This window comes from Anoplopoma fimbria, chromosome 17 (genome assembly GCF_027596085.1).
Source record: "Anoplopoma fimbria isolate UVic2021 breed Golden Eagle Sablefish chromosome 17, Afim_UVic_2022, whole genome shotgun sequence".
In the NCBI taxonomy this organism is placed as follows: domain Eukaryota; kingdom Metazoa; phylum Chordata; class Actinopteri; order Perciformes; family Anoplopomatidae; genus Anoplopoma; species Anoplopoma fimbria.
In genome coordinates, this window is record NC_072465.1 from 8,200,598 (window position 1) to 8,222,732 (window position 22,135).

Sequence of the window (22,135 nt, forward strand, 5' to 3'; positions counted from 1 at the left end):
TACAGATTTTTGTATAGTTTGTTCAAATGTCATTTTCTGTCACATATAGTCAATATCACACCCACTCTCTGCCCCCTTTCTCTTAGTCCAACTCCACAGGTTGAGTGGGTGAAGATGGGTCATCAGCTCCCAGTCAAAGCCAAACTGGGGAATCATGGGAAACTGCTGTTTGTGCCGGAAATTGACCAGGAAGACGGCGGGAAGTACATGTGCAAGGCCAAGAACCAACTGGGAGAAACCGTCCATTACTTCACACTGACAGTGGAAGGTAACGACAGCGTGCTGAGAAGTTACTTTGGTGTTGTCACGTCTGACGTAGAAGGAAATGTTTCAGTGGTCAAATCATTTGAATGATAGGCTTTGACTTTGTTTAAAGAAGCCTGTAGAGCAGAATTAATAGCTCTTATTAATATATTAATATATTGATTAGGTTCAGCGGTGGAAGACGTTCTCAGATTCTTTAATGAAGTAAAACTATGAATATGACAATGTAAAACATCTGCATTACATTAAGTTAAATTCCTGCATTCAGAAGCTTACTAAAGCAGAAGTACAGCAGTATTATCAGCTAACCCAAATAGAAGAAACAAAGTAAAAGTAATCCTTGCGTAAAAATGGACTTTTGACTGATATATAATTAACTATGACATTATTATACTTTTTAATAATGATGCAAGTAGAGCTAATTTTAAGTATTTTCCTGTACGTACCGTTGGGGAACTTTAGTCCAGTGGCTCCCAAACTAAAGATCAGACCCCATCAAAGGGTCACATGATAAATCTGAGGTGTCACACGATGATCAAAAGGGCAGGAATGAAGAGAGAGCAATGTTCTAATACACATATTTGAATACATATTTTGGACTTTCCTCTAATCTTTGTTTTGTAAAATTTGGAATAATGTCACCTCTTTGGGTATCAAACAGTTATTTTGATGAAGCCATGTGAGAAGTTTAGAGAGTAAAGGTGTCTCTGGTGGAACTGATAAGACAGCTGAAACTCAATGGAACACTGGTTTTATATAAAAGCTCACAAGGTTGAATACCAATAGATTCATCTTTAACAATATGTTGTGCCTATACGCTTATTCAAAGGTTAATATAGTTTGATGTCAAGTATATGTGAAGTGAAGTATATGTGAAGTGAAGGAGTAGACAGTGGGCAGCTGCAGTACCTCTCATGTCTGTCATGGCCATACCTGTGAATGCAGCGTTTACAGCAGCAGGCCTCTCGTACTGAATAACGTATATATAACTAACCAACTGTTCACCGTGATTGTGTCCGCTCTCTGTGAACGCTTAACGTCTTTCTCATAATGGCACTCATCAGTTTGATTGTGTGTTCCACAGAGCCTCCGGAGTGGGTGGCAGAGCCTGAGAGTCAGCTCAGCATGATCGGCTCCGACGTGCTCATCAAGTGCTCGGCCAGCGGGAACCCTCAGCCGACGATAACGTGGAGGGTGAACGGCGAACCTCTGCAGGGTCAGTCCCACGACGATCACACATCAGACCCTCTTCAATACTTTTTTATTGTTTTTTTGCTTTCATTTTTTAAATACAACTTATTACATAACTTCTTACATAGGGGAGAGTGTTTAAAAGTGGTTGGTAGACCTGGCTGGTTTGGAATATAGAGGTTTGTTGGAGAAATTAAAGCCGAGATCCCAAAAGTCCAGACTCTAATGTCGTACTAGGGCTGGGCAATTACTTGTTTTTTTTTAACTTTTTTTTTAACAATTATATTAGATAATCGTGACAAAACGATCATTTTGCCGCAATGCTCTCGTTTTGTCTCGTTTTATGAATCCGGCGCACCCCTTTCCTTTACTCTGTGTTTCACATTAATGAACCCAAAACATTTTTACACTTTTCAACGGGTGGGATCTGCCTGGGGTGGGTTCAGGGACAGCTGTTCGATATGGGCTTTGCAGCATCCTTGCCTGGACTTCGAAGCCTACTAGGGTCTTGGACTTGGTGCTCGCTGTGCCCCATCCCTGGGGGGGGTTGGGGGGGGGGACAGCTGCTCCCAGCATGAATGTCAAACGGGATGGACTGTCCTCAGTGCCGTCAGAGTGTGCGGCAATGTCTGCAACAGACCCGACCCATCTTGAAACAGGGACTCAGTCTTGTTATCGGGTTTTGTGGTTGTGACCTTTTTGCTTTGTCATTACATTACATTACAGTCATTTAGCAGACGCTTTTATCCAAAGCGACTTACAGGAAGTGTATTCAACATAGGTATTCAAGAGAACTACTAGTCACCAGAAGTCATAAGTGCATCTCCTTTCTTAAACAAGCATCTTAAAGCATAAGCCAGAGCAAAAGTATAGTGCAGAAGCAAATTACTACGAAAACAATAATTGCAACAGACTAATACGAATACAATAAGTGCTACAAACTAATACGAATAGGATAAGTGCAATAAACGAATACGAATACAATAAGTGCAACGAACTAATACGAGTGCAATAAGTGCTACGAGGAAGGCTCAGGGTAGCACTTCTTGAAGAGGTGAGTTTTCAGCCTGCGCCGAAAGATGGGCAGCGACTCTGCTGTTCTGACGTCAGTGGGGAGTTCATTCCACCACTGTGGGGCCAGGACATCATCGTTAATCTCTAGACACCCAATGTGTTTATGATTTTTTTTTTTACAAAAGCACAAAGTTCTTCATGGATACAACCTCTCCATTTTGGCTGATGTTTACAAAGTCAATGAATTAATCGTGTTAAATAATCATGATTATGAGTTTTTTGCCATAATGGAACGACCTTAGTGCATACAGAGTTGCAGCATGAAAGGTGCTGATCTGAAAACTATAACTGTGTATGTGTTTTTTTTACAGGGGCCAACAGGAAGGTGTTTGATGACACCATAGTTTTGCACAACGCCAAAGAGTCTGACAGCGCCGTCTATCAGTGCGAGGCCTCCAACAAGCACGGGACCCTTCTGTCAAACGCAAACATCATGATTATGAGTAAGTGCCTCTGGTTCCGCGGGCCGTCACCACTTTCAGTTACGCCGTCAAAAAACAGGATACCAAAGATTCCGTTCTCGGCGGCGTTTGTCTCACAGCGTTTGCGAGCAAGTGTCAGACTTCGCAGTGAGTCATCGGGAGAGCGCTGCTGACTGATGTGTCAAGCCGGAGAGCCGGGCGCTGATGTTGGCATGTGCCCATAAAGCAGCGAGGAGCCCTGGGAAGGAGGGGCTGTCTACGAGCTGTAACTCCCTCATTCTGGGCCCTAGCGGTTCTCCCTGTGGAGCAACAAGCATCAGCTCACTGCCATTTATATGCTAACAAGTACCCCCACCCCTCAATTCCATACTGATTTCGGGGCCATAAGACAAACATGTGCTGCTTTACAAGTGCAGATAAAAAAAAAAGAAAGACTGCTGCAGAGTTTGTTCTCGGTGACACAGGAGTTAATAAAGCTGGACAGTCGCTGAATGCTAAGTCCCGGCGGCTGCCTTTGTAAACAATTAGGAGAGACAGAGCATTTTAATAGAAGGCTTTGGCTACAACTGATAAGGTTCACGAGCCCGGCTTACTTATTATTCCATTGTTTTCGTCTTTGATTCAGTTTTTTTTTTTGTTGCATTCACACATTGCTGACAACCTGACAGCTGAGTCTTATTTTTTTTGACACAAAGCAGCCGACAATTAACAGCGCTGTCGCCTCATTTAACCAGCGATTATCTGCCTCCTTACCTTCCTGTTTTTTAGACTCTGAAAGTAGCCCAGTAGTTTAGGGCCCCAACTTGGTTCTTCCGTGGCGGAATATCCACATCAGGGCATCCTCTGCTTTCTCAACGACCTCAGATTGATCAGATTCTGCTTCTCACAGATCTGCCCCCAATGATTCTGACCAAGGAGGGGGAGGACTACTCTGCCGTGGAGGAGAAGGGAGTGATGATGCACTGCACGGTCTTCAGCTCTCCTCCTTCTACCATCACTTGGTAAGTTTTCAGTTTGCTTCTACCTCCCATACGCCAGCAGAGAGCAGTAGATCTCAACCGTTGGATGCACACACTCCCTCTGTACACACACCATGTTTCTCTATCGGTGACATGCTGTTTCCAAGTAACCCTAGAACTTTACACTTGCTTTCTGTTCTGCAACTTTCACAGTGTGTGTGTTTATACAGTCAGACTGCCGCTGTGCTCATTTTTAATTTGGAATCAAAAGCACTTTAATTGAACTTACTTCTGATTGTTCCCCCAGGAGCAAAGACGACTCCCCTGAATCCGTGGATGGGCCGAGGTTTTTCGTTCACGACAACGGCTCGCTGGAGATCTACAGCGCCGAGAAGGAGGACGCGGGACAGTACACGTGTTTGGCCAAAAACACAGAGGGATCGTCCGGCGTCGATGCCATGCTCTACGTGAAAGGTAAACAGCTTCTTAAAAAAAAAAAAAATAAGCCTGTAAAAAGTGTTGCTTGCAGACCTTGAAATGTGACTAATGCGGTTGCGCCTATGGAAGATCCCACCAGAATAATGGCAGCCCAGGAGGACCTGCAAGTCTTAATAGGTACCACGGCCCAGCTCTCATGCCTCGCAGAGTACGACAAGTCCTTCAGCAACGACTTTGAGCTCCTGTGGGAAAAAGACGATGTGGCGATAGGCCTCAACCACACTGAGAATTCAAGGTAGGATGCTGCATTTTATTTTATTTTTTTATATCTACAGCGTTTCAGACTCAATCCCAACTGGATTTTACTCTCCAGTTTTGTCAATCAATATTGAGTCCTCCATCCTTTCTGTCAACAGATACTTTGTGGAGGACGGTATCCTCCAGATCATCAACGTGAGCCACAGGGACCAGGGCATGTACACGTGCGTGGCGAGAACCCCGGTGGACCGAGACACGGCCTCGGCACTGCTCATGGTGCTAGGTGAGCCAACAAATAACGAACAATACTTCTGCTCCGGGGCCAAAAGGATCAGGGACCCCTTATGATACATTTATGTATGAGGCGTTCATAAAGGGATCAATATGTCAGGGAGCCAGAGCGGAGCATGGACCCGCAGACACACAGCTTTATTAGCTCACTGTTGTGTCTGACAATCGCCCCCTTTTTTTATTTTTTAGAGTTATATTCCAAGTGTTAAAGTTTAAGAGAAATATGCAGCGATGCAGCTCGTTCCACATCCTCTGGCTCTCGGGGTTGATTTGATTGAACAGTTGTTCCCGTTGGCCTTTTTTTTGCTGCAGAGATTGATGTGTCTATGATTTTCAAAAAGCCATGTTGTTGTGATGGTTTTTCAGACGTCCCCAATGCACCCGAGTACTTGGTACTGTCTGAACACAAGAGCAAAAGTGTGAAACTGAAATGGATCCCTGGGGACGATCACAACAGCTCCACCATAGGTAAGAAGAAACTCAAAATGGAGCATCTGTGTGTGGAGGTGTCAGTACATACAGCGTGGTTCATGCTAAGTCAGTGCTTCTTGCACTGAATATAAGACGTTTTTGGGCGTCTTCCTGCATGTTAATAGATTTCTTCGATACCATCTTGTACAATATGAGTCTATTATTGATTCATCCAAGCATGACTTATGATTAGCCTCCCTTAGGGATACACAAGCCCAGAGCAGGGTTTTGAGGGATTTCTTTTTTTTTTTTTTCTGCACAGCTGGTGGTTAGATAAGCAATCCTTTTGGCAAGAGCCGCGGCAGCAAGGGGCCGCTCTGATTGTCTTTCTGCCTGTCAACAGAGTTTATCATTGAGTACGAGGAGAGCCAGTGGGAGCCGGGGAACTGGAAGGAGCTGCTCCGCGTACCTGGCAACCACAACCAGGCCGTGCCCAAGCTCCACGGCCACGTGGACTACCGCTTCCGCGTGTCCGCCGTCAATGACGTGGGGAGGGGTCCTCCCAGCGAGCCCACGGAGAGATACAAGCCCCCTCCAGCAGGTGCGAGGCTTTTTTCCTCTTTCATTGTTTGTCATACTTCTTGATAAGGTCCTCCAGGCCACTGGAGCTGCCAACGCTGCTACTCGGCGAACTCTGAAAGACTCAGACCTGCCACATAATTGATTCCGCTCTTGTTGAAAACCCCGCTCTCTTGTGTGCCCATTGCATCAGAGAATTCTTCCACTAACAAAAGCAACAAAATCTATATTCCTTTTTTTCTGCAGCCCCTGACAAGAACCCAGAAAATATCAAAATCGAAGGTCATTTGCCATATGAAATGGATATCAACTGGGAGGTAAGAAATAGAGTTTGGTCTTTTATTATCCTCTTACCGCACATTCTATAATGTCAGCTACCTTTGTACAGTGAGTTATTCACATCTGCTACACTTTGGGCAAGTGAAAGAACAGAGATGAAGTTCTAACAATGTTTCATAGGCAATTACCAATAGGAATTTAATTTAAAAGAAAAGACTTTTGATATTTCATTCTGTGGTTCAGATCTTTAGAAAAGCCATTTTCTGAGATCACTTTGAATGCATTTCCAATGAAAGCTGCTCCTTTTCTTTGATTAGAAAAGAGAAAGGAGAGCTGTGAAAATGATTTTCTTCTTCTTCTTTTAACTAGTATGGTAATATATTCAGCTTTTATTGTAAAAAGATAAATCTCTCCTTCACTTATTATCTGGTTGCCCTGTCATGGTAACGTAGTCCCCAAATCCTGGATTCATGAGCTCTCCCACTGTTAATGATTTGCTTTTGCGGATAATGGTATCTCATTCTATTTCTCACGGTCTGACTTCTGTGAGCAGATAAATCTTTTCATCTGCGATGTCTTAGCAAGCCCTGTATCAAAGAAAAGCCATGCTGCTGCTAGACCAGGTCAGTTGTTCCATTATTAGATTGCGGGATAGAACACTGCCAGTGTTCCAAGCAGAGTTCACCGGGTTGTCATTGTAATCCCACGGAGGCAGTGACATTGTGCGGCCAAAGCAACACCGAATGTCTCTATGAGACCCTTCACACCTTTTTCATTTCTGCTTTCATTTCCTCCCATTATCCAGCCCCTGCTCCCCATTGAGCACAACGGCCCTGGTTTGGAGTACAAGGTGAGTTACAGGAGACAAGACGTGGAGGAGGACTGGAAGGAGCACATGGTGAAGAGACACTCGTTTGTGGTGAACAACACTCCGACCTTTGTGCCCTACGAGATCAAGATCCAGGCCAGGAACCACCAGGGCTGGGGCCCCGAGCCCAGGATAGTGACCGGCTACTCAGGGGAGGACTGTGAGTAGTGGTCTTTGTTGACATCATCTGACTTTTACGGAGGCCTTATGAGGCAAGTGAGAAAAACGAAATACTGTTGATCCATTTTCTAAGTCTAAATAAATTGTAGTACATTTTATTGTTTTCTCTGATTATGACTTATGAAAACAAACACTTGACAAATTGTTCACCTGTTTCCACAAATGAAATGTTTTCTTTAAAATTATCCTGCCAACACAATTTATATCAGTCTTAGGAAATAGATCACCTGAGTAATTTTTCTCACTTGCCTCAAATTTGTTTAAAATAAATTTGCCTAAAAGGGGGCACTTAAATATGCTTTTGAACCCAATATTAGATAATTATATATATTTACAACATTATTATTATACACGTATAACAACATTATAGATTTTCTTCTAATTACATTGTGAAGAAAAAACTTTGTGCTCACAAACCAAATGACAATATAAAGGGTTTCCTAAAGACCTTTGAGCAGTTGCATCTCTTTTCTTATAGCTATTTTCAGTGAGAACATTTTGCAGATAGTTCTGGTGGATAAAACCATGTGATGATATGTCTGGAGTTGGTTTCTCGGTGTTGAAGTTCACAAACTTTCCCCCCAGCCATTACTACCATTTATAGCGTTGTGTAGCTTTATAATGTTATGGAGAAACATGTGGTTTGATCAAATGTCATTTTCTCCCTTTCTGCTGAACTCAGGTTGACTTTGTGAAATTAAATGTTTTGGACTTGAGAGTTTGCCCTAGACTCTCGGTCTCGCGGTCGTGTAAAGTAGTAGTTACAGTTTCTCTAAATAAAAAGAAGCATGTGAAGAAGTTTACTGTATTTCCTGTTGTTTAGCTTTCTTCTGGACTTGCCCCCAGGAAGTAACCTCAGGTCATGACTCTTCTCACTCAAATGTGGTGTTATTGAATGCAGTGTTTACATCTAGTAACCACAAAGGTTGCATTAGCTTGTGTGACTGTAGGTAGAGCCCACTGTTATCAACCCCTAATAGGTGACCAGTAAATGTAGGTAGCTGTATAATTATAGTAATGAAATCAACAGCTGCTCTGTCTTTCCTTAATGTGCATTCAGATTACTGCAGATTCTAATGTGTGTGTTTGCCTTTGCAGTTCCCTCTGCTGCACCCAATGATGTAGTTGTGGAGGTGATGAACAGCTCAGTGGCCAAGGTTAACTGGACGCGTGTACACAAGGACAAGTTACATGGACATCTGGGAGGCTACAGGGTAATACCTCAAAAACAGACCTTTGCTTTTAGACACAGCTTAAAAGGGAGCAGCCCTGACCTCGCTCAAAACGTTTGCTCCTCTCACCCCACTCTGTCTCGCCTTTACTTGATGTTTTCCCATACAAACTGCCAGAAAAACGCCCCCCCCCACAATAAATCAGCCTTCTCTCACACATATACATACAAAGTTTGATGTCTTGCCGCTGAGGATCAGCTTTGTGTGTCTTCTTCAGGTAAACTGGTGGCGTCTGCGCAGTCTGGCCGACATAAAGAAAAGCCACGGAGACAAGCACATGCTGGCGTTCCCCGGGGACCGCAGCCACGGCATGGTGCCGGGACTGACGCCCTTCTCCGAGTACAGCCTCATTGTCATGACCTTCAACGGGCGGGGCAACGGCCCCGGCAGCCACCCCCTCAACTTCAAAACCCCAGAGGGAGGTAGGATTTGTGAAAGAACAGCATGGAGCGTATTGATTCACAACTACTGAGGGGGAAAGTCTAATAATAGCCGAGGAAACTGGGTCGCAGAGTTTTGACTGCTCACTGCGTGTATTGCCTTCTTTGCCCCCGCAGTCCCAGAGAAAAATCCTGTTTTCCGGGTCACGGATGTACAGAAGCACACCGTCTCTCTGCTCTGGGCCCCGCCATCGGAGCCTAATGGAATTCTCACCGGGTACCTCCTCGAGTATCAGCTCAGTACGTATCCCTTCTCCTCATGCTTAACTAACTCAGATAGAATGGCCGTGTCCCCCTCGGAATGTATTCCACTTGTGTTTAACAGCGTTCACATCCCTCTGTTCCTTTTCAACTTCTATCCTCTGAAGAAAAGAGAAACATGCAGGCCGTATGTTTCAATTTGGATACAGTAACTGCGTATCAGAGACTTTAATAGCCTCGCTATTTAAAATCTCCGTGTTGTATTGATGCAGACGAGTATTTACAGCACAGGAGTGTGTTGGTGGAGGACAGGAGGAGGCTCTCGGTGATTGTCTAACCCGTGATCCTCAACATGGGGGAGGAAAATCACTGCGGCGCTCTAATAGGGCCGGGGTCGCGGTGGGATCAGGGTATGTGTATAGGAGACATGTCAGGGTGATGTCTGCCGGCCCGGATGTCACGATCACGGCTCAGCCAGTGCTGAGCAAGGCCACGGTGTCGCAGTCTGTTAAGGGTCCGGCTTTACTGACCCCATCCTGTCTGGGGGGGGGGCATCTTCACCATAGCTCACCGGGGGGGGTACAGACACTGAGCGCATTCCAGCACGTGCAGACACTCGCTCGTCAAACAAAAGTTACCACGTAGCCAGTGACTGTAACTCCCAACGACGTCTTAAGCGCAGCATTTCCCGCCTAATTGAGTTTGATTCGACCGCTGCACAAGAGGAGCCCAAGTGTCGCGCGGTACTTTCATGAGAGGACGTTTTCATTGTACCGCAGCAATAAAGCTGATGGGCTCTTTCGAAGTGTGACTTTTTTTTCCTTTTCTTTTTTTAAGTCCCCTTGAGGGAAGTCATGTGTGTAAAATTGTTGAGGATAATGCATCCAGCTGTTGGCGCATCATCATCATCGGCGACACAAAGGGAAGCTCAAGCTGCAGCACAGCTGTTTATGGCGGTCTACGCCCGATCTTCAGCGCAGCACCGTAATGGCGTCACGTCTCACAGGTTTTCACAGGACGGCCTGTTGTACCACGGTTAAACAAGCCAAGCATGTGGGGACAACAGGGCGTTTGAGCAGTTAAACCAACCAGCTTTGAAGTGACACTTTTCCCGCCTGAAACCTTTTGATCACTGTGTCAAGTTAATAGTTCGAATTAAGTTGGTCAACATGGCAATCTTTAAGATATCATTACTGCTGGGTTAAAAAAATATATTTGAGTGAAAACAATGGAGTTGTGCTCATAGTTTAGAAGTCTGGAGTTTTCGTTAATGCATGTGCTTCAGAGTTTTCAGAGTTTTGTTTTCTCCTTGATCGACAGTGATTTAACAGAGATTTGTTTGAATGAGAATTCTTTGTGGATATTACATTTAAATTATATTGTGTGTTTTTTTATAGTCATTGCGATGTCAACTCGCACGGTAAAACACAAAGACTGCAAAAGTTGAAAAAGTATCCGTAGAGAACCTCACTTTAACTTTCATTATTTTTTGCTTATTGGTGCCTTGTTCAGTTCATGTTGAATTTAATGTTGGGTTAAAATAATGTTGGAAATAAGCCATAAGCACCCAGGTGTACTTAGCCAACAATGCTATGTACACCTGACCCTGGCAGACATTAGATACTGTATGTGTGTATGTAGCCTACTTTAGGCTGTGTTTATTTGTCCAAAGCCTAACCAAGTATTTTTGGTTGCCTAAACCATAGCAAACTGTGACTTTGTCGATCTTTATACTACGACTAGCCTACTATTACTATTACTACTATTCATAAATCCTAAAGCCTTTCGGCTAACAAACTATTGCAAAATTAGGTAGCATATTCAACTTGGACGGGTGTAAATAGCAGCTGTGTGACTATTCTCACCTGGGCGTAAATACACACTTTTTTAAATTCAACACAAAGGCAGAACTGAGTGCCCTTTAATATCTGTTTACTCATCACGAGTAATCTTGATATTCAAAAAACATTATTGCAGATTTTCCTCACTCATTCCTCAACATCTCATAGTTCTATTACATGTGGAGGAATACGTCCAGTACATGTTGGCATGAAACAGGTTTTTCCCTCTACCAGTACACTTTATAGCAATAATAATAGCTGTTCACTGAACTCCTACAGACAGTTAATGTCAGTTTTCTTTTCTACATCACTGAATACATGCTGAATGTATCTCACAGCCCCCCCCCCCCCCATCAGCGTTGAGTGGGTGGCTTGGTCACAGCACCTTAAAGGCCCACTCTACAGCCCCGAGGAGCGCATGACCGGTACAGACAAAACAACCACCAGCCTGCCTCTCTGGAAGCTATAGTCACATCACTTTGCGAGGCATACATAAGTGTGTCACAGAGGTGAAGACGAGGGCTCAAACTCCATCCTTTCTGTCGCTTCATTTGCTCGGAGCGGTTTACTGAGTTATTGTTTGCTGGGTGGCAGAGTAGTTCAGTTCAAGTTTGACTTCATTGTGAAGGTATGAACGTTACAATAATACATATTGGATGAGAGAACAGGTCAGCTTGGCTGTAAAAAGTTGCAAAAAAGAGCGCTAGTCATATAAAAGATAAATGAAAAAGTACATGTAAGATAAGATGGGATGACATAAACAACCCCTAGATAAATTATAAAAAGCACTTTATACATATATAAAAAATTAAAGTGTGTAAAAGTAAGTTTACCAAACAGTGTTTCACGAATGTAATGGAATAGAAATGACAACTTCTTAAGAGTGGGCTGAGTGAAGTTTGCACTGCACTGATCTACTACGCGAGTGGGAGTTACATTTAAATTATTCCATTTTTTCTTTCCCATTTGAGCTAAAGTCTTAACCGTGGGGTCATTGTCAGATTTCAGACTTGGGTCCGTCTCACACTAAACAAGGCCAACGATATTTGGCCCAGAGGGGGGCTAAGGGATTTTTGGAACTGTTGTTGTCTGGAGTCAGTGGATGAGCCAAAGTCTGCAGCCTTCAGCCTGTTCACTCCATAAGATCGCGTTCACCGTCTGTCTGCTTTGAGTGCTTCCGGATAAGAGAGACAGAATCCGTCCACAAGGGTCAAAACGTGATGATCGTGGCCTTCTCTGCAATAGCCTGGACTGCATCATTTACCAAAAGTGGACCGTTTTTTGTTTTTTTTATCCCTATAAACAACTAAATTAAAAGAAAGTCCTGATTTCTGATAACAGCGGGGGGTGTCTGGGCAAAAAGAGAAGCAGACCAATACATTCCTGTCATTGTTTCTGTTGCACCTCTTTCACAGCAAAGGTCACCTGAACACCTGCTGCGTTTGTTTTTGTTACAGAGAACATAAATGCCACCTCACTGCCTACTGTGGTGCTTTAGGTAGTGAAAAACGAGGCCCCGTCGTAATGTAGACAAAGACAGCACTGATAAATTCTAGTCGGGAATAGGCAGGGCCACGATCTGTTTGTTTGGCTTAAAACCCCATTCAAAATGTGATTTGCATTTCACAAACAAGCAAATGACAAGTTTTCTTTTGCAAGAGCTAAAAAAAATGCAGATGTGAGTATGTGTTGTTTGCTTTCTTTAACATCACTGAAATGTCTTGTGATTGTCATTTGAAATGTGCACCAAAACATAAAGTGCAAGCTGGAAGTTAAACATCTCTGTGTGTGGCAAAGTACAACTATTACACACACTGTCACTAGTACAAAAAAAGTATTTACAATCTTTTGGTGTATGAGTAAAATGTCAGTAACTGACCATTGGTGCTTTTCAAAAAAATGTACACAGAGAGATATTTGATAAATGATCATCATAAATGTAGATAAAAGTACTCTGTTATTAGTTTAGAAAACAACATCACTTTACTGTGATGCAGTCTTTAAAACCAGGAAAAGACAACACTCTTACCATATTGCAATATCCAAAATCTAAGACAATATAAAAAGACAATATAAAATTGTTATAGTTACTCAGCCCTTGTACAAGGTAATGATTTAACATTCAGGCAGCAGGCACTTGTTACCCTCATTGTCATGTGAGAAAGTGTCCTTATTACAAAGCCAGTACGGAATCTGAGGCCTGTTAAATGAAACACTTCCTTCTTTTCTCCTATTTTCACAATATTTACAATCTAGTTGAAGGGTATGTGCCATGGTTGGGCTAATAGGCACTCCCTTCCAGTGATGGTACAATACAATCAGGACAAAGAATTGTAAATAGGTGTAACATTGGGGTATAAAGACGATAAAACGTGACTCGATCTCCCACTTTTTCAATGTACAAAGTGAATCCTAGGGTAAGGGTTAGTTCTCTCCCAAATGCAACTGTACTTCTGATAGGTTCCCAGTATATTACCTCTTAACATAACATAAAAAGTATTTACACAGTAATTAGCACACCTTAATCAAAAGCACTAATCCTTTTTATGCCTCAGCAACATCTGTGGCCGGAGGCATTATGTTTTTAGATCATCCGTCTATGAACACAAACTTCAACTTTAAATTTGGCACATAGGCAGACTTGGACTTGAAAGAACTGAATAGGTTTTGATGGTCAAAGGTCACTGTGACCTCACAAAAAACATGTTTTTTGGGCCATAACTCAACAATTCAAATGCTAATTCTGACAATTTTACACAAAAATGAAGACTTGATGACATTGTGGACAGAAATGGACGTAAACTGCAACTTGACTGGTTGATGGAGGCAAACAACATTTTTATGTGTATATATTTATATCTTTTTTGGTTTCTCCATCTAGTCAACGACACAGAGGAAGTGGGGCCACTGCAGAAGGTGAACATCAGCAAACCCGACACCACCAAGTGGATCCTACGCGACCTGGAGCCCCTGAGCAAATACAAGCTCTACCTGCGCTCCTGCACCACGGTGGGCTGCGGGCCTGTTGTCAGCGAGGAGTGCACCACCACCCTAGAAACAAGTGAGTGATGGGAGGGTCCCGCGAAACAATTGACCGGGTGCTGTGTGTGTGTGGATAAGCTCGTGGCCGAGCGTGGGGGAGACAATGAGAACACACTCAGGCCGAGAGAAGTATGTGACGGAGCCATTTCACTATTTCAAAACGGTATTGAACTAGCAGGATATGATCCACGCCTGGGCAGCCAAGCCTTTCATATCTCCATGTAAGTAATTTTTGTGGATAAACAATTTCATACTGGCGTCGTGGAGGTTTTCATTTGTCACTGTCACAGGAGAGCAAGTGCTTATTGATTGGACGGAGAGCGTGAGCAATGAAACAATCAGCTAAGAAAGAGAATTGCTTTGAGCAGGAGGGGAAACTGAAGGTTCTGATACTGAATTGTGTAATCACAAAAGAGTTGCTGGGTAAGTATTCTGTTAAGGGTCCGGCTTTACTGGGGGGCGCGGTGGGTACGATGACCGACCGGACAGGAAATGAAACAGGAAACTGCAGGAACAGATGCTGTCAGCAGCAAATAATTTGCTGGTCGCTTTTAATACAAACGCACCCCAAAGGCATTAAGTGCGTCATTCAGGTTGTTTTGAACACAACAAAAAAAAACGGCTCAACTTGATGTTAAAACACGCTGCAGGTGTTGAATGCGCGAGCGATTACTCATGTTTACTGGAAGAATCCTCACAATCACGGAAATAACCTTAATTGGCTCATAGGGGTTGTTTTATTTGCGTGCTAAAAAGCCAGCCCAAAAAATGTATAAAAAATAATTACAGGGAAGAGGACTCATTTTGAATGTATTGCGTTTTGTGGAGCTGTTGCACGTGCTATCTCTACGTGTGCTTATGTCAGTGCCGTTCCTGTGAATTGTCCTCCTCTCACGCCTCTTAAACATGCTTTGCTTTGAGCGTTACCTTTGATCACTGTTTGCATTGTAATTGTCTGAGTGTGTGTCAACATCTGCTTAGCATTGCTTGTCCCTTCTGTCTTTTTTCTTTCTTTCTGTCTGTCTTTCCTTTTTTTTTTCCTCCTCCCTGCAGCTCCCACTTTGGCTCCCACTGTCGGCCTCAGTATGTAGCTCTGTGTTCACGTAGAAAACGGCAGCATGTCATACCTTGCACATACAATGTGAATACCTCATTGGGGAATTTCTAAATTTGCTGTATGTTGGTATGACATGTTTCCGTGTTTATTATTGTTTAAGGTAGCGGTTGCATGCTTTTAGATGTAGAAATGTGGACAGATGTGGATGCTACGGGCCTGAATAAATCATCAGGTTCTGCCTCTAAAACAGGTCGACACATTTTATTTTTCCTCCTGTACGGAATTAAAAAGCTCCAAACACTCGGCTCCTCTGCAGATAATTGACCTTGTCTGCTGTTTGCCCTTGCCATCAGCAGAGAGCACTCCGATGCCTCCTTTCATTAGAAAATTGTCAACTTCTTAGATAAAGTTTGTGGCTTCCTCTCTAATAGCAATGGTAATGAGTAACCTAATTATAAATTCATATTAATCTGGGCTCATTAGTGACTGTAAACGAATATTGACTTTTATCCTGACAACAGCAGAGGCAGTGCAACGTGTCGTAGCTCAAGCTGAGGAAATAAATGATGCTTTAAGAGCCAAACCCAGGAACAGCATCAGCAGCCGTTCTTCTAACTATCAAAGATGTGCAAAAATAAAATGAATTAACTTTTAAAAAGGCAACATCAAGTAAAAAAAACAAAACATCTCACCTTTTGTATAAAAAATGGAAAATGTTTTTTTTTTTTCTAGATTGTTTCACAGTAGACGTGACTAGATACTAATCGTAGAGTTTAACTGAAGATAGCATGCGTGCTAACAGTAGAACGTAGCGCCCCGACCTCGGTCCCGATTGATAACCACAAGGTCTGTCTTTCTTTTCAGGCAGGTCAGCTTCCCCCTCACCTCCACGCACTCCAAGGTCCCCAGTGACCAAACCCACTCGCTCCTCCATAGGTAGAGCTGCTGCACATTCTGACACAACAAGCATCAATCCACCGAGACAAGCGAAACACTTTTGGATGAATATAGTAAAGTAGGAAGCTAAATACACGTCTGTGTGCTGTCAGAAACATTTTGCAGTTGCTAGGTAACGTGATAACCCTTTATTATGAAGGCTACTTAGCTATCAAACAAGGATTGACAGGCAAATCAACAGCTCCATTGTATTTGTATGGAAGCCCTAAGGAAAAAAAATTAAAGCATCTTATATTATAAATATTAATTCTATAATTGTCCTTAGTTCATGACTGATGAACAAATAATGTCTCTTTTTTCTGAGATAAAGTTTTGCTAGGCGGAAAAAAGTTTTTCCAGGATTATTTCTCTAAATTTCTTTTTTACCCCCTGTAGTGTAAACAGGTAAAAAAAAGTGTTTGTTGTTGTAATACTCATTACTGCCACAAAAGGCTGAAGTGCACCACTACTAAATGTTCTAAATAGGACTTAGCATTTATGTTTTATTTCAGGTGAGTTTTTACTTTCTCCATTAACTCTTTACACAAGGTAAATATATTCTGTGTATTACAACAAACACCTAAGGCCCAAACTCACTAAGAGTGATGATTGACATGCCTCATTTGACATGTAACAATTGATGCTCCCATGGGGCACTGCAGGAATCTGATTTGAGAACACAGAACTAGTAGTATTTTGTGAAAAAAGGCCCCTATGTTGGCAACATTTGTGTTTTGTACAGATACCCCTCAACAATTATATTGAAAATTATTGAAATTATATAAATAAGTTTATAATAAGTTCTAAATTGAGGATTTGTCAATCTGTTGAGAGTTCATAGGACTACAAAAAACACTGAGAAAACTCGTTGCAGAGTGGTGTCACTGAGTGGAGCTTCTCTTTCCTCATAAACAATCTTTTGATGAGTACAGACAGAGAAGAGTCCCGCAGAGAGCACCGGAAACCGACCATCAATTTACAAACTGAATTAACGTTAAGTAGTGACAGCTGATGTGACCAATCAGCCAGCGCCGTTTGTCATTTTAACCAGTAAAAGCAACAGTAGTAGTAGTATTATGAATTCAATCATTTATTTCTTTAATAAAATATCGTCCTCCGGGGAAATATCCTTAGCATTTAATACCATAAGCTTTCTCCAAACAGGCACAACCAGACAAAATGGCTTTGGATGCCTTTTTGCGTCAAAATTTAAGCAAGGTCGGAGTAGAGGCAGCTTGACCTGATAATGCTCAACATTCATAACACTGGGTGTGAGTTCAGCCGTTTAAAACAATAGTTGTATTTCAAAACCCACGGGTCAGATGCTTTCAGTGCGTTTGGGCCGTTTCCTGAGGAAAAAAATAAGTTTCAAGGATAAAAACAAAACAAAAAAAAAACTAAAGAATTGATCCCAAGATTAATTTTTTTTGTTTCCTCATTACCTCACAGGGCTTCTGCAGAATGCTGATGAAAAAGCTGGTTTTAATTTCTCTGCTGTACCAAGGGGAAACCTAAGATACTAGATCTATATTCGCCAGCCCGACAGTGAAGCTGCAGAGTGCAGTCACTTGAAGGGGACAAATATGTCTAATTGTCAGTGATTGATTTGTTGGGCCTCGGCGGCCCCCCCACCTCCCCAGTACACATCAGCGTATTGACCCAACAGTCACCTGACATTTCCATGTAATCTTCAACGGGGTAAACAGCAACATCGCTCACAGGACAAGAAGTTGTCCGGGGGCAGCATGCGAGCTGAGAGAAAGATGGCGAGGAGGAACGTCCTCCTGGGCCGTGCCGGGGAGGTGGGAGCTCATACTGGGAGGGTGATATTTACAAGACACTGAGATAAGTGGATAAGTGGGAGCTGTTGAAAGCTTCTATATCAGAATATTCTCTGGCCTCTCCTTATAAAAAAAAAAGAAGAAAAAAAGCCGTCTGACTTTGAAGGGACGTCTTCCAGGGCACCAGCTCCCTGCTGGGTGAGCAGCTGCTTTCTACAGCATTTAATATCAAGCTGAGGGGCGCGGTGACAAAACACTGCAGCCAGCCCTGAGATATTTTTAGTTTTTGGGGGCCTTTGTCAGTCCAAGTTATCGTTCAGTGCCAATGATTGGAATTAGCATAGTTTGCAGACTAATCCATCAACATTAGTCAGAGGGTGTCATCTGCAGTGGTTGGGACGGGCAGCGCAGGTGTCCTTGCGTGGAGAATTATCACCTGAGCAAATAACGCACCTGAGCTGGGGACACAGCGGAAGATTTGCATGTTTGCCGTGGGGAAATGAAGTGGATTGTGCTTTGTTGACTGGCTCAGACAGCTGCTGTCAAAGCACACTTTCCCCATACTAATGATGCACATCATTCACTACATTATTAGATTGTTTGTCTTCGCAGCAGGGTGTCAAAAGGCTACATTACATGATATGTGTGAGGCAGACCAAGCTTAAAGCAGAGGGATTTTGATCTTGCTTTCAAAGCAAATGATATAATTATTAAATCCTGCTTATAATTGGATCCTCAAAGAAAAAGAGTATAACCAGGGCTGTAGCTACCAGTGAGGACATAGGGCTCATGTCCTCACTGTTGCTAATGGGAATTAAATTAGATAGGGTTGGCTTCAAAGGCAGATTCAAATTTATATATTTCTTTTTTTACTAAGAATTAGAGCTGAAACTTTTATTTGATTAGTCAATCGAAAGAAACAACTTTGATCGCAGATTCATTTTTAAGTTAAAGTGTTCTTTCCTCTTCTCCAGTTTCTCAAATGTGAAGATTTGTTGCTCTTATCAATTTTATATCACATACAAATAAAAATGTATGCGTGCTGAGTTTGACAAAATGAGACACTTGAAGGCGTGACCTCGGGGCCTTTGAACAGCTGCTGGTCATATTTTAATATTTTCAAAGACTAAAGGGTTCATTAATTAATGGGAAATATGATCAGTAGATTAATAGGTAATGAAAATAATCATTAGTTTCAGCTCTGCTAAACACCATTAAATGTGACTGACTTTAATGCCAAAAATAATAAACCCACAGGAATAAACACAATTCACCGCCAGATATTACAAGACATAGAAATAAAAAGCACAGTTTATGGGTTTTTTGCATCTTTTCTGGCAAGTAAAAAGAGTATAGGGGTAATTTGACCTTCTGTATTCCTAAAACAGATAATCTCTTTTTTTTCAGCCAAGGACCCTTTAAAATATAAATAATAACCAGGGACCCTTTAATGTATGTCCCTTGAAATAATTTGACATAGCCTTTCTTTGTTTACACTTCTAACATTCTTTCACTTAACTATGACTATAGAAGAGAATGTAGTAGAAAGATAAAATAACAGTTTTACACATATCTGTTGATTCTAAGAGATTCAGATTTGTAAGATAAGAACGTAAACTATTAAGTGTTATAGATTTAAAAATGAAATATTCTAAGGTAAAATATGAGGCCTTTTGTGAAAACAAATTCCCTCTAACAATGCAGAACATTTAAACACCACCACACAGTTTGGATGGCAAATGTCTCTTGAAGTCTTTGTATATCTCCTCTTATCTCCATTTCACTATCCACATTTCTCTTGTCCCGTTTGCCGCCGAAGGATTCACCCAATGTCCCCCCTCTCAGACGTTATAGAAACCTCCTTACAATAGTGTTAAGGAAACAAAACCCGCCGCCCCCACCCCCCTCCTAGACGACTTTGATCTGCTGCGTCCTTCACTAACCACTCTTTTGCCATTTCTCTCCCCCCTCATCTTCTCTCATTTCACCTCCAGTCCCGGCCCTGTTGAGTTTTAGCTCGGCTGTTAGCGACAGCTTCGTAAATATCAGCTGGATATCTGGAGGAGAGCACACAGAGTTTTATATTGCATATATGAACAAACGTAAGCTCATATTACTTTTTTTTAATGGTCTCTGGTAGTTTATGGTAGTTTGTGATGGGTGAGTTTTAGTGATAGTGTGTTGTTCCTGTAATCTTCCTCCATTCATACCTTAGTTGGATTTATTAGTAGTGTGTTGTCGTCACCAGTACTAACCCATCCTGATCGTTCACCTTCTGCACAGGTGAGGGTGTCTGGAAGATATCAGAGGCCTTAAACACCTCTAAGACCTTCCACGTCATCGACGGGCTCCACCCTGGGACAGAGTACACTGTGCGCCTTATTCCTAACAGCTGGCTCGATAATTCTAGTATATTTGAAGACGTTATCACGACGGGGTTAACAGGTGAGGAAGGGGGGGGAATCAAAAACAGCAAAAAGAAAAAAGAAAGAAAAGCAGGCAAAACTAAAATGACCTCTCGTGGTGCAGCCCGGCGCGTCCTTGAGCAGTGACCCGAGCCTCGGCGTGTGGTCCTCGGTGTTGTCGCTCGGATTTAATTTAGCCGCCGTGGACCCGCCGAGAGGAATTACATTTGTACAGCGTCCCCCTTTACTTGATTAATTAGACAAGCAGGATTGGCTGTTTAATATTAATATTGGACCGTTTCCAATCAGCGGCCAGCCCCGACACCCCTCCGCCTTTTTTTTTTTTTGCATCAGATAGGCTTTGTCGATGCAAACATTCAATCAAGTGTCCCGATGAAAAGGCCAAGGCGTGTCAAAGTCACCGGCTTTTGTCCTCCTCAGGTCTGGCCAGCGTCCACGGAGGAATATCCACCCAGGGCTGGTTTATCGGCCTGATGTGCGCCATCGCTCTCCTCACCCTCATTGTGCTGATCGCCTGCTTTGTCAACAGAAATAAAGGAGGGAAGTATTCTGGTAGGTGCTCGCCATCAAACGCACACACACACACACACACACACACACACACACACACACACACACACACACAAACACACACAAACACGCACACACATCACCTTGCTTGAATAGTAATTGCTGCTGGGAGCATCATTATATTTCTATTCAGCTGTTTGATGCTATGAGCAAAATGATCAATCACACTGGCAGCCATTACAGGAAGTAGATTTTATTTTTGCTTCCAGCCACAAAATTATTTTTTAATGCAAATTCATACATAAAAAAGGGCTTGTGTACAGATAGGAAAATAAGCATTTCTACTGTATGTCCAACATTTGAATTTGGCATTATTAAAACACACAGCTTCTTTTTTTTTGCCCAGCAGCAATCTAAACAAAGTGCAGCCCACAGCGAGACAAAATGCAAATGCTGCACACGGGGTGGCCGAGCATGGAATGATGACATAAGCTCCGCGGTATCTCAATGTTATTCCTCCTGTTGGGGACATGAGAGTCCTTATCAGCTTTATTATTCACGGCTAATGGCCATCAGGTTGTCGTCTGTGCAGCGATCGCTTCACTCGTCAGCAGAAAAAAAAAAAGAACAAGACGCAGCTCTGTCCTTTGTTTTCTCATTAAGTTCTCATTATCACCCACAGCTCCGACAAGCTTTTCTTTCATTCCCTAGCGTTTCTTTTTCCCCCCTGTTACATCACACAGAAGTATACTTTTTATTGCCTACTGTATGGATTCATATAAAAAAAAGAAACAGTTTGTTCACGACAAAGCTTGATTTTGATTTTTAATTTGATTTATAATTACAGATATTAGATGTTTTTGAATTTATTGAAACGTTGCAATCCTTTTCCAAGGCTTGCAGAGCTCTTTCATTCAGTGAATAAGTGCAGGGAATCGGAGACCGAGACTGAAACTTCATTGGCAGCCATCTCTAGGGGGAAATCACTGATATCTTCTTTTCATTTTGTGAGCAGTGAAAGAAAAAGAGGACCTTCACCCAGACGTGGAGTCCCAGGGCATGAATGACGACACATTTTGTGAATACAGGTAAGCGGAGCCCCCCGGAGCACTATTTCACCACCTCACTGCAATTCACGTGCAACAGTGTATGCAATCCTCCTCTGCTGTCCTCTTTTCTCCGTTGTTCTCTCTGCTCTCGCCAAACAAGACAACCCAGCCTGCATGAGGTGCAGGCGGAGACTTACACTTCTTCTTCTGCTCGAGACATTTGATGGCCCGAGTAACTGTAAAGTATGTGATAAACAGCGGAGGCATCCCTGAGCTGTTTACACATCGGTGTTGTCCGAGTGGTAGCATCCCTTTATATGTGCCCTTAGATACGGTGTTGTGTTGTTGTTTGTGATAGACATTGCATCAACGTTTTTTTCTGTCCATAAGGAGCTAAACACAGGCT

The 22,135-nt window shown here is 42.7% G+C and overlaps 1 protein-coding gene across 1 annotated transcript in view; it reads left to right on the forward strand.

Annotated features, from left to right (window-relative positions):
- Window positions 1-22,135, forward strand: part of chl1b (cell adhesion molecule L1-like b) — a 68,079-nt gene that overhangs the window by 42,248 nt on the left and 3,696 nt on the right. Inside the window, exons 9-25 of the mRNA XM_054616370.1 lie at window positions 87-268; window positions 1,349-1,480; window positions 2,841-2,972; window positions 3,841-3,952; window positions 4,218-4,384; window positions 4,478-4,643; window positions 4,765-4,889; window positions 5,264-5,365; window positions 5,712-5,909; window positions 6,134-6,204; window positions 6,972-7,194; window positions 8,313-8,428; window positions 8,664-8,868; window positions 9,004-9,126; window positions 13,810-13,989; window positions 20,591-20,722; window positions 21,696-21,768. Of these exons, the coding sequence (XP_054472345.1) occupies window positions 87-268; window positions 1,349-1,480; window positions 2,841-2,972; window positions 3,841-3,952; window positions 4,218-4,384; window positions 4,478-4,643; window positions 4,765-4,889; window positions 5,264-5,365; window positions 5,712-5,909; window positions 6,134-6,204; window positions 6,972-7,194; window positions 8,313-8,428; window positions 8,664-8,868; window positions 9,004-9,126; window positions 13,810-13,989; window positions 20,591-20,722; window positions 21,696-21,768 (2,439 nt within the window). The remainder of the gene's footprint in view (window positions 1-86; window positions 269-1,348; window positions 1,481-2,840; window positions 2,973-3,840; window positions 3,953-4,217; window positions 4,385-4,477; window positions 4,644-4,764; window positions 4,890-5,263; window positions 5,366-5,711; window positions 5,910-6,133; window positions 6,205-6,971; window positions 7,195-8,312; window positions 8,429-8,663; window positions 8,869-9,003; window positions 9,127-13,809; window positions 13,990-20,590; window positions 20,723-21,695; window positions 21,769-22,135) is intronic.